Raw genomic sequence first — 16,601 nt, forward strand, 5'->3', positions numbered from 1 at the left:
TGATTTCCTCTTATTTTATTTTTTTTTTTTTTTTCATTAGCATTGGAAAGCCTGAACTATCTATCACTAGATACAAAAGATTTATTTGTAAGGTTAAAGGTTAAATAACATACATTTATACACTACCGCTATTAACTGTCTATCGAACCTATTTGAAATCTTAAATTTAGAATGCATCTATACTTGAACTCAAAAGACACTGATAATTTCTTTAAAATATTTGTGATGACGCTTAAGTGTTGTGTTTATTTGTATAGTAAAAGATGTGCTTAACTAGTCATTGCTCTATATCAGGGGTGAGCAATGCGTCGACCGCGATCTACTAATCGACAGACAACTCGGGAGTTTAGCCGCGGTGGTCTATTAACTCTGTATCGATCTCTGTTGTTTTATGATTCCCTCTAGTAGGCTAGTAACCAGATAAGTGGACCACCACTGATTTCTGAAATGAAAAGTAGCCCTCAAAACGAAAAAAAAAAAAAAAAAGGAAAAAGGAAAAATGACTACTCCTGCTCCATGAAGTTAAAATTCAGCTTACACAATTTAGCGTAGTTTGGTTGTAACAGCACTCTTAAAATTTTTCTGCTTCAGCAATGTATTTGTGCTTCTGTTTTCGAAATTTTGATAATTACGTAGGCTGGACAGACATGTAGGTATGCTATTTTTCAATTTTCATATTCTAATTATTAATAAAGCTTAAGTGTAGTTGCTTGGAAAGCTTGCACGATTTTTTCTTTCTTTTTTTTTTAATCAGTAGTGATAGTAATAATAAAATATTTGTAGGTTCGAAAATGTAGCTCGTAATTAGAAATAATTGAGTGTAGACTTAAATCATAGTGTTCTTATCTGCATTTTGTCATAAATGATAAATTAGCAGGTTTTGATTTGAAATCCTGGTTTTAAATATAAAACAGCTTTACGGTTTTTAAATAATCTACTTCTAGTAGACAAATCATCGGTCTAAGTTTAATGTAAAGGGGAGTGATCATGAAGACATACATGAAAATTAAATTATTGTGAATACAACTGGTGCTTATCTGTATGTTGGGTGTATTAGTGTATTTTGGTGTGTCATGAAGTGTAAATAATAATCACATATATGTAAACAGCACCATATATGTCGAATGCACAATTTTTTTGTTGCAATATTTGTTTGTTTACGCATTCCACTTAAATCATTGCATGTTGAAAATATTATTCCTTATATATGCAAGTCTCGCATAGATTCATTCCATCATTGCTATTATTTTCAGCACTTGTGTCTTATGTATACACTCAAGATTTTCTTCCGCCCCAGATTGGGATGGAAATGCCCTAAATGTTAGCTATATCACAATGCTGAAACACGAATTTTATCTCAGTCGGTTTTTTTAAGAAACAAGTACGGTATTGTTTTGTTTCATACAAATTTGATAACTAGCAGCCAAGTTTAGCAAAGTTGAAACTCAAACCTTGGTATATCTACTTTATTTCTGTTGAATGATAGCACGAATTCAAGATATCGGGAGTTTACACAGCTCAGTGTTATAAATCAATTAAAATCTAATGTATGATAAGGGACAAATTAATACTTCTTTCTCAGTAATTCTTCTGTATATGATAATTTAATTATATTAGATCATTTAATTGTACGGTATTAGATACCCGTATAATCTCTAGATGGATACAAGTATTTGTCCTGAAACTGAGAAATATTTAAGATTGATTTATAATGTGTAATTAAAAATCATTAAAATTTTTATTAAAAATCTTAAACTATTTCAGAATTTTCGCTTTAGATATCTGAGAATTAAGAACGCTTGGTTTGTCGGATGTAATGATAACGTCCAAATCGGTTTTACGTTCTGAGACTTTCTTTTCGAGGGTCGAACGTTAAAAGATTTAAAATTATTATACATATTATTTTATGATAATTATATAGATCATCAATGACACAAATTAAATTAGGGTGACATTACACACACACACATTCGTAAATTTTGTTTCCATTTACATGAAACTGATCTTGGGGCATACCCGATATGTTCTAATTTGAAAGATTAAATAACTCGTCACATACATTAAATACCATTTACTTCCTTTTACAGTGTAATAATTATTATGTTAGTTTAAGAGACTTACGTGTTATTAAATGTTACTTGATATTAATGTTGAGAATGCAAAGAACTGTTTATTTAACTTTTGCTTTTATTCTACTAGGAAATGGCACCTGTGATCACATTACAGGCGAGTATAAGTGTCGCCCTGGATACATCGGGTTTACATGTGAACACCCATGTCCAAAGGGCTTTTATGGCCAAGATTGTAAGAAGCCTTGTCGATGCAAGAATGGGGCAGACTGTCATCACGTTACAGGTAACTGTGCAACAAACATAAGCAAACATATAGTCTCTAGTATTTCCTCAATCATGGCATGTTGTAGGAAAGTATTTCGACATTATTATTCAGTATTTGATACAAAGCGCACATGTGCCAGCATTGTTTTCATTACAGTCGTATGGTCTTCCTTTCGTAATTAAGAAAATATTTGAGTTGAGTTGTAGGTTACACAAACCAACCTTTCTCATTCTTGAATAGTTTCAGAATTCACGAATATGTTAGTTTGCAGTTTTTCGGGAATCTCTTCCTCATACAGAAGTGAATTCTCTTGAGAAAGCGAGTGCCTACGTGGACACAAAAAGTAAGAACAAAGGACACTAGATCATACACGGATTATACACTTATCACACGATCATGTTAAATCTTATTGTTAACGCTAATTTGTACAGTCAGTCATTTATCGGATTATATTAGTGTTCTCGCGACAGCCAGTTTTCATCTTGAAAAAGAGTCCAACATGGTAATTATCATTATACAGGTCTGTTCTTAAGGTTCTACCTTACGCTAAGTCACAAATCTCTTACAAATTGACTGAATAGATACCATAAAAGCCTTACTCATTTAACTTCATTCTTTTAATTAATCGCTCAAAAATGCTTTACCACAAATTAAGATAAATCTCGACTTTTTCTTAAGTTCTGAACTACGCACTTTCAATAGAAACATTCAAATTTTAGCATACAACAATATATCAAACGATATTAAAATACTTGTTGGTTGAAACAATTTGGCATGATTCTTCCGAGAAACACGCCAATTAAAAAAAAAAAAAAAAAAATTTGGTTAAGCTACTGAGACATTGATTCTTACATCATATTGACGTAACCAGAAATTCAACTTCTTTTCTAATGCTCTACTTACTCATTTATTCACGTACTCATATATACATTATTTTATCAGTATAGCTTTCACGTGCTCGAGCACAGGGCTGCAAAATTTTGGAATTGTTTTTAAGATTCACAGTAAAGTAATATTTAAAACTAGCAACTCGCAGTCCTGCGCGCGCAAAGGCGGGAAAATATGTTAATGCAGGCACGTAGCCAGGATTTCATAATAGGAAGGGTTCGTGACAAACTACTGTAGTTATCACACCAGGGACTCGATCATTCTAAACTGTTTTACAGGCAACATTTATTGGTTCGTTTAGCCAGGATTTCGTAATGCAGGGGGGAGGGGGTTGACATGAAATACTGTGGTTACACACCAGGAGTTCGATCAATCTAAACTATTTTACTGACAACATACATTGGTTTGTTAGGACAATAAAAAGAGGATATGTTAGTAAGTACTTTAATAACAAACTATAAAGAAATCTCGAATAAAAGAACATAAAGTAGCTGTAGCTTTATATTTTTAACGCTGATTCTTCATTTTCTTGTTTCTTTTTCTTTCATTCTTCCTTAATTTTTTAATTTCTGGTTTCGAAGGGGGGTCCGGACCCACCCCTTAACTACGTGCCTGTGTTAATGTGTTTAATTCTCTCTAATTACAGTAGTTACTAATTAGCTAGTTTATCTGATTATTAAAAAAAAAAGTCATCCTCTCCCATCCTCACCTCAAAGAGGGAGAATGAACTTGAACATCATGAAAACTGATACCGTTAAACTCAGCGCCCTCGAAAACTATGAATTAAACACTAATATTCGTTGGTTTTGATAATTTTAGAAACTCGGCCTCCCTGGGGAGCGAAGTTATAACCTTGAAATTAAATTGGATTAAAACTTCACTATTTATCTCAGCGACCCCAAAAACTATTAATTCAACTCTAATATTGGTCATTTTCGGGGGCGCGGCAAATTATTTAGAGCATAGAGGCGCATAATATATAAATATGGACCGGATATATATATACACACAGTGTGGCACAAAATTCGTTGTACAAAAGCAGAGGAGTGATTGCTGAGAGTAAAACAAACAAAGAAGTTCCAATAAACATAGGGCGAAAACCCCATCGTTTACGTGTTATAGGCTGCCAAAAACAGAAAAAAACTAATTTTAAAGGCCCATAGCTCCAAAACTATAGGACCTACTGTAGTCGGGTCAAGACTTCACTTAGGAACTAGTATGTGCTCTATCCAAAAATACATGTTTTAGAATCCTAAGGTACTCACGCAACAATTTTTTATGGAGGTAGTTGGAGAGTACTTTATATCATAGGCCCGTAGTCAAACTCCCTCAATAAAACTTGTAGTGGAAGCACCTCAGGATTTTGAAACACGCATTTTTTGGATAGAGCACATACTAGTTCCTAAGTGAAGCCTTGACCCAACTACGGTAGGTCCCATACTTTTGGAGCTATGAACCTTTAAAATTCATTTTTTCCTGTTTTTGGCAGCCTATAACATATAAACGAAGGGGTTTTCGCCCTATGTTTATTGGAACTTTTTTGTTAGTTTTACTCTCAGGAATCACTCCTCTGCTTTTGTACAACGAATTTAGCGCCATACTATATATATATATATATATATATATATATATATATATATATATATATATATATATATAATATAAAAAATAATGTAATCTCATAAAATTTATAGAATATGTAGACCCGTATTAGTTTTCAGGAAGCTCCCTTGTGGCTGAATGGTTATCGTTCGCGGTTTTGACTCTCGGCGGGAGTTCATGCGTATTGGATCCCACGTTAAGCTTAGGTCCATGCTTCATATGGTCTTATGGTGATAAGGACTGCTATCCAACCAACCAACATAATTTTAAAATAATTTTTATGCTTTGCTAATTCAATGCCATATAATAATTTAACACCGAAGAAAGAGAGAAAGAAGAAGAAAAAAAAACTGTTTTTGGAATTCATGGGAGGAGTGTGTCTAACTTTACCATTGTGATAATGTTATGGAACATATTGTCTGGAGATACAACAAAGAAATAGTTTAATTCTTTTTGATCTCTTGAAAAAAATAATCGTAACTGAAAACTTAGGCAAATTTCACATTTGTTAGCTACAGTGCTGCTTATTGTTAGAATGAACATTTTCAAAAGCTTGCTTTTTCTCTTTTAATTTTTATTTATAGCGGAGAGAGACTTGTATTGCATGAAAACATCTCAATTTGCAACAATTAAACTCTCATTGACAGACTACTATTTTGTTTAATCTTTTCCCTTTTAGAAAAAAAAAAAAAAAAGAATTTATATATATGTTATTTGTACTTTTCAGGCCAATGCAGATGTTATCCGGGCTGGACAGGTCCGTCGTGTGCAACACCATGTCCTTCAGGGACTTACGGCATTAACTGCACGCAACATTGTAACTGTCTGAATGGTGGGAAGTGCCGTCCCAATGATGGCATGTGCCGGTGTCCTGCTGGCTGGACAGGCCCACAATGTACAGAAAGTAAGTTTTTATCAAAATAGTTTTTGTTTCTTTACAAATAAATAAATAAATAAATAAATAAATAAATAAGAAGAATAACTCTGAACTTTTTAAAGCATTAAATTTCTCTTTTAATGAAATTGCAGAGAAATTTTACTATATTTGTTTATTTCTTAATCGAAACATTCAGAAAGAAAACTTCGATCGTGGTATTTGGTAACTACTAGGACATGGTCAATTCAAACGCCATTAAGTCTACCGTTGCAAACATAGTTGTATATTCTTCGTCCCTTTTGGAGGCTCTAACTACACGTTGTCGGTACAATTGGACACCCTGTGTAACTAATGTAGATTGTGCGATACATAAAATAATTTTAGGTTGATTTTTGAATACAGTGAATGTCCAAATACACTAGCGATTCACTTCTTTTTTATTCCATTTCACGGTTAGTCCATTGGGTTTCGTGGCTAATCAGGGATAACATGTAAGTATAAATTTTGATGAAATTGCGACAAATTACATTTATTTCTAGACACTTTGTAGAGACATGCCTGCTTAGTTTCGCAGTTTAATAACGCACTTTCCCACGGAGTGTGCCTTGAATTGCTGAACATCATTTCAAATGACAGTAGGCTATTCATTTAATATTTAATATAATAATGCCCATTATTGAGTAGGGTTACAGAATTTAAGATAACTTTTCGCATCAATGTAACATTTAATCTAACTTTTACCCTTCTAACCGATCAAATTTAAATTTAATCCTTTGATTAGGGTCGTATTTACGCATTGGTCAACATGACCCGGGCTGGCAAGTTTTGGAGAACGGAATTTTTTTTTCGGACTACGTTTCTTTTACATACTCTAATTCTGGAAATTTCAGAAGATTGTTCTGCATTCGGCATGAATTCAGATAACTCAAATGTGGCAGTGCAATTAAGTGTAGTCTGCGGCGATAATTGTATTTACACAGGTGGGATGGGGACTAATTTTATCACGGGTAAATTTTCCGTTCCAAAATATTAACCTTTTTATTTCAAACTACTACTTCTTCTTCTTCTTTTTTTTCCCAATGCTCTCGAGATACTTTGCAGTCTCAAGTTAAAATAATATATATATCGGCCGGACTAACTTAGAAATTAGAATGATCATTTCCTCGCTCTTATTTAGGTGTTAAATATGATTAATCTACTTTTCATACTAGTATGTTGATTTTAAAGAAGAAGAAGAAAAAAGCCAATACAATGTTAACAAGTATACAGCACGATTCGTAAGTCAAATTTTCTGTCCTGTTTTAGTCATGGAGTTTTATCTGAATAAGAATTCACACAGGGCTAAACTACGAATCCTAAAGTTGAATTTACAGGATCGCTACTGGCGCCTTCCATTTGACTTCAGCCTTGACTTAGGTAAAAACCTAGACATTCATTTATCCAATCTCATTGAGGAAATCCTGCGGGATTGCCTATTCTTTTGCAAATTTTCGTAAACATACTTTCATGCAAAATAATTTATAGAATCGTTTCGGCACGTTCAGTTGCATCATAATGATTTCAGATCCTTCGTTTTTATTGTTAGATAATTAGTGTCTAACAATATCTTAATCTTAATAATAATTCTTTGTTTTCAGTTTGCCCTGAAGGTTACTACGGAGACCATTGTATGAATCCGTGTGAATGCAAAAATGACAACTTCTTGTGCCATCCTATTAATGGCTGTGTCTGTCGACATGGGTATGGAGGTGAGTTTTGAGTATTGAATTAAAACGTTTACAATAATTGAGTAGATAAAAATTTGATTATTTTTTAAAAACATATTTCGTAGAAATTACAATATAGCTTTTTTGGAGGTCAGATAGTGTGTATATAAGCAATTAGAATTAGTATAATATTGATCTTATTAAACTGTATAATCTATTATTTGAATAATGTATACTTATTTGAAATTCTCAGCTATAGTCTCTGATATGCGATTCACGTTAAATTGATTTTTTTTTTTTTTAAACTAATGTTTAATCTAAGAGAACTTCAATTTGAGAAACGCTATCTTAGTGTAAATGCTTTATAAAATCAAAGTAGAGTCTTACAAAATTGTATGTGATCAATAATTAATTACTTCCATTGCATTTTCTTTCAGGAGATAACTGCGATATCCAAATCCTGTTAAAGAATGTCGATGAAAGGGAAGGAAAAAATGTTGGCAGTGTTGCAGCTGGAATAATAGTGGCTTTAATTTTGGTGGCAATCATAGTTGCTCTGTTACTCTATTACAGAAGAAGAGTTGCAAGATTGAAGTGTGAAATCGCGCAAGTGCAATATATAGCTGATCCAAAGACTGCCCCAGGTTAGTACTGGTTTTTATCGTGTGTTTCTCAGCGTTTTCTAGCATTAAATTACTGGATAATAATTAACACAGTCTAAGGTGTGGTTGGTCCGCGTGCGTGCGTATTTTTTTTCTTTTGTTTTGTTTGTATGTTTGTTTTTGGAATCCTAGTTGGATGGTTAATTTCCTTATATGATTTTGACAACCAATCTTGTTGTCACCGACTACCAGACACTAAATGAAGGACTTCCGCTTCACAAATCTGTATTCAAACTAAATTATTTTTTCAAAAACAACCCTACAATCAGCAATAACTTTTGAAATTTTGATCACCTACCAATTTGTGAGTTGGTGTGTGTAGCTGATGATGAACATTTTAAAACGTTATTGCTGATTTTAGTAGGTTTTTTAAGTTCAAATAAACTTTTGTGAAGTCAAAGCTTGCAATTTGTGTCAGGTAGTCGAAGACAACAGGATTGATTGATGAAATCATAACAGGAAATTAATAATCAAATTAAGATTACCAGAGCTCACAAAAGCTTTGGTTGTTAAAATCTTAACAAAATATGCCAGATTGTCTCTCTATTAACGTAAACTCGATTCTAGTTACACTATTGAGTATCTAACGAACTTCCCAATGTAATTCTGGAAGATTTATGCATTTAAGTCATCTTTAGTTATTCACTATTACTATAGTTTGGTCTTTCGCATACATAATTATGGTTCTGCTGAGATAGATGTAACTAAATCAAGCAAGTAATTACATTAATTAATTTTTGATATAAGTCTTAAAATTTACTTTCCAGACCGCCATCACTTCGATAATCCTGTGTATGCCTATCAAGGCACGACCCGATCAGATGACGGTGCTAGTTTGCCTCTGAATAATGTAAAAATTCGAAACGACTTGAGTGGTAAAAACAATACGAATTTAGAGAGGCAAAAATTAGGTACGGGTGATGATGATGATGATAGCATGAAAGGTAAGTTATCTTTCAAAGAGTATTTTTTTATTTTATTTTTTTCAGGGACACTGAAATTACAGGATAGCTGTGTTTTCATATTCGAGTGTGAAAAGTAGAAAGATTCAAAGACATAGTTAAGTACAGATCAAATATGAGTATAGGGCGAAGCCTGTGGTAAGATAAGTTGATGCACAGGGAGCATTTAATAAACAAGTGAAAATTGTGAAAGAAAGAATAAATGACACGTGCAAATTTATGAAGAAAGTACAATAATTGTAGTCAAAAAAAAATTTTTTTTTCTTTTATGGCAATTTCAAAGCAGTAGTAAAATTTGAACCCACGGATGCCAACCGCCCAAATTTTATGTGCTATCAAGGATTCATAAAGTCAATGTGAAGATAGATTTTGAGCGCCATTCAACGTATCGTTTCACTAAGCAGCTTAACACTATTACTTCATCCAATGTTGGCCATCATGTCTGTGTTGGTTATTTTAAAGATTAGAGTTTCATTTGACAACTTGGCATATGAGTTTCGACGTCGTGTTTCGGTATTCATAAATTTCTGTATAAAATATATTAGGTGGAGTTGCTATCATACTACACCATTCCCTTCACACACTTATCGGCATATTCTTATATCTACGTACTTCTTTGTGGAAAACAATACTGTGTACAACAGACGAAGTCGTTGCTGTCGCAACTTCGAGCATAAGGTATTGGACTTTGCAATTCTTCCACCGATCTGGTTTTACAGATACGTCGATGATATATTGGTCATTTGGCCACATGGATGAAAATACTTTTTCAATTACTTCAACAGTTACGATCCCACTATTCAGTTCATTATGGAAATCTAAAACTGACTCAATTTTTTGGGAAAATTAATTAAACTCAAATGACTTGAAACTCGCGTTCACGGGGAAACATTTACGCACATTGACCTGTTCTTTAACACTTGATAGTTTCCATCACAATCTGTCTTCCCGTAATTAGCACGTCAATACAAGAGTACTAGAAATATCAGATAAAGACGGTGACTACTGAACTAAATAGTGAAGAAAGAAAGTTGTCAGGGCTGTCAATAAATTCAACCCCCCCCCCCCAAAAAAAAAAGTCATGACAAACAGGTAACAGGCTGTTGACACGGGTAGTTCTACAGAATGAAACAAGAAGTAGCTGAATTCTGTACAAAAACTGTGAATCAGACAATATCAGAGCAAACTTAAAGGCAATGAGGCGACCTTAAACCAACAACCAGTGAAAAATAGAAAGCGGGCCGTCACTATTTTATCAGACTTAAATAAAACTTCAGAAAACTAAGCAGGAACTACAACCACCTGACCAGCAGTTAGAAATGACCTGAGTCTCAGTTCTAGGCATGTGCAATGTCTCATCTAAATGCAGTAATAGTATCAAACAGATCGTGCAATTGAGCTACATCATACAAAGCACGAAATAAGATAGTCAAAACCGTAAAAATCAGGTCATTAGGGTCGTAAGATTTTATTTGCAAATAATAGCGAAATATTCAGATACTGAGAAAACCTACTAAGAAGTAACCATTTTTAAGAACAATAATTTCATTTAATACAGACAGCTGCTAACTCTTACAAGTGGTTCCTTGTGTTGAACACACTATTAATTAGAACCAAATCTGATGCAAACTAATCAAAACCCCCTCAGTTCCCTATTGTAACATACATATATAATTAAATATTGGGGTCCCAGTTCGTTTAAAATTACTTTAGTATCCACGAAAACTTACCACGATAATTATTTCAATAAATTAAATTATTTTTATTCCTTTTAAACTTAGTATTTCCTGAATATTTATCATTCATTTCACAGAAATTAAAAATACACTTCAATCACTTATGGCTTTCTCACTTATTATATCGTGAACAGCATACGTAAAACAAGTTTAAACAAGTTTGGCCGAGTTTAAACAAGCTTTGTTATCATAAGGTACCGGACTATTGTCCGTATTACCTTATAACTAAATAGACATAAAAGTTATCGTTGCACTATTCTCACGCATTTTGAGTAGTATACATATAATTCATGCTTTTTCTCTCGTGCTCTTTCTGCGTCTAATAGTAAAAACTCGGTTTCCGAAATGCTGGCATTACCATCTTACGTAGCTGGTTATTTAAGAAGAGTTACTTAATATTTAGCGCTAGGAAAGGTTCAGTTCATTAAAAGAAAAAGGAAAGAAATAAAACAGGAAACGTGCATTTCAAAAGGTATTTCTTCTTCCTGTCTTAATCTTTATATTATTTACATAATCAATTCCTAGATACAGCTTGTGAAGCCATATACAATTGAAATAATTACAATAACAATAAATAACTTCATTGTCCTCCTTATTTACCTGTCGAAACTTTATTTACTTATTTTATACATATCGCCTTTTACGCTGAAACTGCGACTGTTAGTAATATGATTATGCAGTCACTAGCAACAATAGATTTAACTCCCCCTCTGTTGTAAATCAATACAACTAATAAAGCAACTTGAGCACAAGAGAATTACTGTATGTTCTCTCACAACCAAATGAACTGGATTCAATTTTTTTTTTTTTTTCTCTCTCGGAAGTTATTGGTAATTGAGCATTAACAGGAACCGGCTTCTAATTTTCTTGAAGACTGTAAAAATTTATTGTAGTTTTAGAAAGTGTCATACAACATCAGTTTTATAAACTAAGCGTCCCGAGAACTATGAGCATGGAATGGGAAGAGAATATCTGTAAATTAAATAGGATACAAATTGGCAAGAAAAGTGTTTAGGCACGAAAGCTTTATATACGATACTTAATTGAAACAATCACATTTATATCATATGATTCAGTGTAAAAACTATGATATACCGTACTTCACAAGTAAAATTGCATGCAATTAAATAATAATGCATGTTAATACAATTACAATGATAATAATGATTATTTTTATATTGAACTATGACTAATAGTACAATTTTTGCAGTTTCTGAAAGATAACATTCTTGTGGTGTAAACATTGTAGATTTAATTAGATGAAGTAAAAATTCTTAGAATATCTTTTTTTCTTTAATGTTAATGGTATCGTAGCATGGTTGAACTATAGGTAAGTTACATTGAATGGAGTGGTTATTTTAGAAGATGCGTATTATTTTTGTTCGTAGGACGCAAGCAATTGCCCACCAAGAAACCACCACCACCAGCAGCGGATTCTGCAACAGGCAAGGGGGATAAATTTATTTGCTAAAAAAAAAAAAAAAAAATCGTTGTGCTGTATACTTACTGTAGGACAGTGATATGCGTATCTTGTGATAGATATTTAAGTGTGGAACACTTTTATTTATTTTTCTTAACCTGTGTTCACTAACGATTTTGTAATGCATGCAAGTCTCGTCCTGTCGATAGCGTTTGTGCCAGTGTTGTGGAAGTGTTAAGTGTTTATTTTTTTAAAAATAATGTTATAAAGATAATAATAAGAAAATGTGTTATGTCCGTTTAATTCTAATAACAAATCCGTAGTTACCCTAGCAGCATTTTCAGTAGGCTCAACAGTTGCAAACGGTAGGCTAACCAACTGCCAACATTGGTTGTACGTTGCAACTGATCGCTTTGCCAACGAACTTAATTGCCAATGTTGGTCGTACGTTGTAATTGGTCGCTTTGACAACCAACTTGCTGACGTTGGTCCTACGTTGTAATTGGTCGCTTTGCCAACCAACTTGTCCGCGGTGGCCCTATATTGTAAATGTTTGCTTTGCCAACGTTGCCCACCAACCAAGTTCATACGAAAGTAGTCTGTACAATTGTGGAACTTCGAAGTCAGGGTGTCTATTGGTCACGAAAATCATGAAAAGTCACAAAATCAGAAAACGGTCATGAAAGTAAAGAAATTTAGCTTTTGGCTCACGATTTTATATATATATATATATATATATAAATCAGTTCAAATATAAGTATAGACTAGAAAATTTTGTTCTATAAAAGGTCAAAATTCACACCAAAAATGTCTATGGTCGGCTTTAGACGCTACCAAATCGCAAGGAAAGCACTCTTCTAATTATGGCATACATGAAAATTCGGCCCAGTTCGCACCTAAATTCACTCTTAAATTTTACTAAATTTTATGTTATGGTTTGGGAAAGAAAAGGTCACGAAAAAGTCACGAAATTTCATTTTGGAATTTTAGTAGACACCCTGGAAGTAGAAACTGTTGGACAAATGACGGCAAATTGTTAGTTGGCTAATATACCTATACCCACGTTGGGCCAACGTACTATTCAATTTCTATTATTCCAGTTCCCAGTAATGTCTGCTAGCCCACGTAGAGCCTACCGAGTGTGTCGCTGGGGTGTTAGTTATTTAGTTATTAAGATGAATATAATGCGTATTTAAGTTGTCTTTGGAAGACAGTTTATCTTCATTGTTAAATTTTCGTGCGCTGGAAAACAAAATAGTCAGAACACAGCCTATTTTCTCCTCAAATGGAACACAGAATAAATTAACTCCTAACAAACTTTTTCAATGATATTCTTGATCTCGTTAACACAAAGATTAATTAGAAAATAAAGCAACATAGGAAGAGAAAATCCGCGTTTATTGTTAAATATATGCAAAAATAATTTCTATTTGTCGTATTTATTATCATACTAAAATCTATGAAAAGTCAGATCCATAACTTACATTTTATTATATATTACGATATTTTGTTTTTCAAAGACAATAAAATATGCATTTTTAAAAAGTGTATATCCCGCCTTCTTTTCAACTCTCTGTACAAGTTCCAGTGGACCGATTCTACTGATAAGATAAGCATGCACGAAGCGTTATATTTGGGCACTGTAACAGTGCCTTCGTCAGAGTAACCTCTTCTTACCGAAAATCTAGAGAAAAGAGGATGACCTGAAAAAGGAACTGGTACAGACTCGAAACGTAATGAGTAGTGATTTTTCTACTGATAGCTTAATTCAGTATAACTTGTACAGAAAAAAAATAGTTACAATATTTAATAAGTTATTTTGAAGTTCATTACCACAAAAATATGGAAAAGAACAGATAATAGATTCGATGTACACAGCATGACAGGTAATAGATCTAGATTTCTAATCGAAATCTGTAAGTTCTTTGTGTGCTGTACTTGATAATGTTATACTTGTTAAAAATGAGAACATCTCGACGTTATTCGATTATGATCACCCGTTGCTCTATTTTATTAAGGCACACATTCTTAGTCTCTAGCAACCGTATGTTGCAATTGGATGTGTCAAAACTTAGTAGAAGAGCTACAAGTGAGGCAGATGGATATTACTGTTTTCTTTTAATAAGATTGTATACTAGGGGCAACCATCTTGGAAGAGTTATCCAGAGCAAACCGTTTTCGGTTTATGAATTTGCTGTGCTCCTTTGCATAATTTGGTAGTTTGACTAATGAAACAAGTTTATATTTACAGAGAAAAGTAAAATCTGGCCAAGAAATTTAAATTGCGTAACTCCAAATTTAATTTTTAATATCTCAGTTATAAATTTTGTAGCTTTCTGTAACGAACAAAAGACCATGAGAATCGAATAATATTAGCGAAATTGAATCCGTGAATATGTAGTTTATACGTTAGCCGTGCCTTTAAAAGAACTTTCAAACTCCGTAATTAGTGGACTCACTTACGAAAGCGTCACGCGAGGGAGCGGGTTTGAAGCGTCTATATACTGCATAAATAGCAAACACGTAGAATACAAAATAAAATAAAGTAAATAATAATAATAATAATAATAATAATAATAATAATAATAATAATAATAAAAAAAACAATCTTTTGGAGTGACCCTCGTAGAATGTCTTCTAATCATACTTTAATGTTAATGAACATTACTTTTATACCTAGTTTTACAGTGACTCTACTCCAGTATGTTAGTCTCCAGTCGAAAATAATATAGCATTAAGTTTATAATTTAACAAATTTAAACGTACTAAACTAGTGTTATGTGAAAGCAGACTTTTTTTTTTTTTTTTTTTTTTTAAATAAAGCTCTCAGGAATGCGGTTAATATTTTACCGAACATACTTTGAGAATTTTTAACTGTTTTGTCGAAATATATTTGTTAGTGTTACATAGCGTATTTCCATTAGAGAAGTTCTGAGTCAAAAACTCAACTGTATAATTTTAGGCAAAGTATTTTACGTATATTACCAGGCAAAAGTATATGTAAACAGCTGGTCTAAAGCAAGATTGGATTATAAATATAGAATAGATTAAAAATATAAATGAAGAAATAATTATAGTAAAAGAATACAAAAAATCAGCAAAGGTTAAACGTAACATAAAATTTGACAAACATAGTAATATATAAATTAAGTTTATATTAGAATGGGATGGGGAAATTACTAATCGTAATTTTACTAATTAAAACGTTAATGAAAAGAAAATGTAGAACTATAAGTGATATTAAAAATAAACAAGAAGCTTCCAGTCAAACCTACATACAAACTGAGTTCCTTTCTTCCTGTTGCATTCTAATGTTGAAGAGGTATTGGAGTATAAGGTAAGAAGTTAACATTGGATTTTGGGTGTACAGACTTCTGGGGAGCTGTTAGATGTGTTTAGAAATGGTGGTCTTGGTTTCAAAGAAAATTTCTCAGAATGGGGCAGAGTTTCAATTCCTGAAAGAGATTAGATAGAAGTAAACTGCATTTAGAGGAAGTTTTTGGTTGGGTGGAGGCGTTTAAGCGGTTTCCTAGAATCAGTTCAGTCTCTCAAGCATAGATTGTATTTATAACCTTGTGTCCATATTAAAACTGGATGTGGTGAAAATACATTAAAATATTTTTCCAGAATATATTAAAAGGGCAAAACTGCTTGATTTCTTCGCTTCGAATTCCATTTCGGGAGGGGGGAGGTCATGCAATATGCGATTTATGCTGTAATAGTTCAAAGTTATTTATTATGATGTAATAATTTTATAACTGGAGAAAATTGTATGTAGTTTTCTGTCACAAAGCATAGTGTAAGAAGGAAATTCCTCTATTTCTTAGATGCCTATTTAATGGATACCTATATATAGATATTATAAAAATGAAAGTGACTTTGTAACTTTTAAACTACCCGAACGATCTCGATCAAATTTTCATCATAGATGAGGTTCGGGCGTGGGATGACTATCATTTCACTTTGATGGTGCAACTTAGGGGAGGAGAGGAAGATTTATAAAAATGATCGAAAATGACCGATATTAGTGTCGAATCCATAGTTTTCGGGATCGCTGAGATGGACAGTGATACTTCCGATGCCCTTTAAATCCAAATTCAGCCTCGCAACTTTTCTTTAATTCAGGCCCAATAATTCTTTACGTAATTAACTTTACTTTCTTTACCTAATTGGCCAACGAGAACACTTGGATATGCAGTTGGTGTATCGTGAAACCTCGGGATAGTATTATGATACCTTGAGATACTGCTGATTCTTTCCCTCAACGCCGAATTCTTCGACGAATAATTACTGTTATATTTTGTAGGCTAAAGATGAGAGTACATGATATACTCGGTAGAAAGGGTATTACGTCAAAAAGAATGCGCGGTTTTGCATGGATACTAACGGCCAATGAAGTAATCAGGAACTA

General features: G+C 33.0%; 1 protein-coding gene across 3 annotated transcripts in view; it reads left to right on the plus strand.

Moving 5' to 3' along the window:
- Positions 1–16,601, plus strand: part of drpr (multiple EGF like domains draper) — an 81,587-nt gene that overhangs the window by 54,540 nt on the left and 10,446 nt on the right. For 2 of the 3 annotated variants that reach the window (XM_081749260.1, XM_081749262.1), the window contains 6 exons: positions 2,200–2,355; positions 5,555–5,731; positions 7,342–7,452; positions 7,848–8,054; positions 8,840–9,016; positions 12,159–12,215. In XM_081749260.1, the coding sequence (XP_081605386.1) occupies positions 2,200–2,355; positions 5,555–5,731; positions 7,342–7,452; positions 7,848–8,054; positions 8,840–9,016; positions 12,159–12,215 (885 nt within the window). The remainder of the gene's footprint in view (positions 1–2,199; positions 2,356–5,554; positions 5,732–7,341; positions 7,453–7,847; positions 8,055–8,839; positions 9,017–12,158; positions 12,216–16,601) is intronic. The other variant, XM_081749261.1, reaches the window with a different exon arrangement.

The sequence above is a fragment of the Thermobia domestica genome, chromosome 2 (assembly GCF_964235325.1).
Source record: "Thermobia domestica chromosome 2, izTheDome1.hap1.1, whole genome shotgun sequence".
In the NCBI taxonomy this organism is placed as follows: Eukaryota; Metazoa; Arthropoda; class Insecta; order Zygentoma; family Lepismatidae; genus Thermobia; species Thermobia domestica.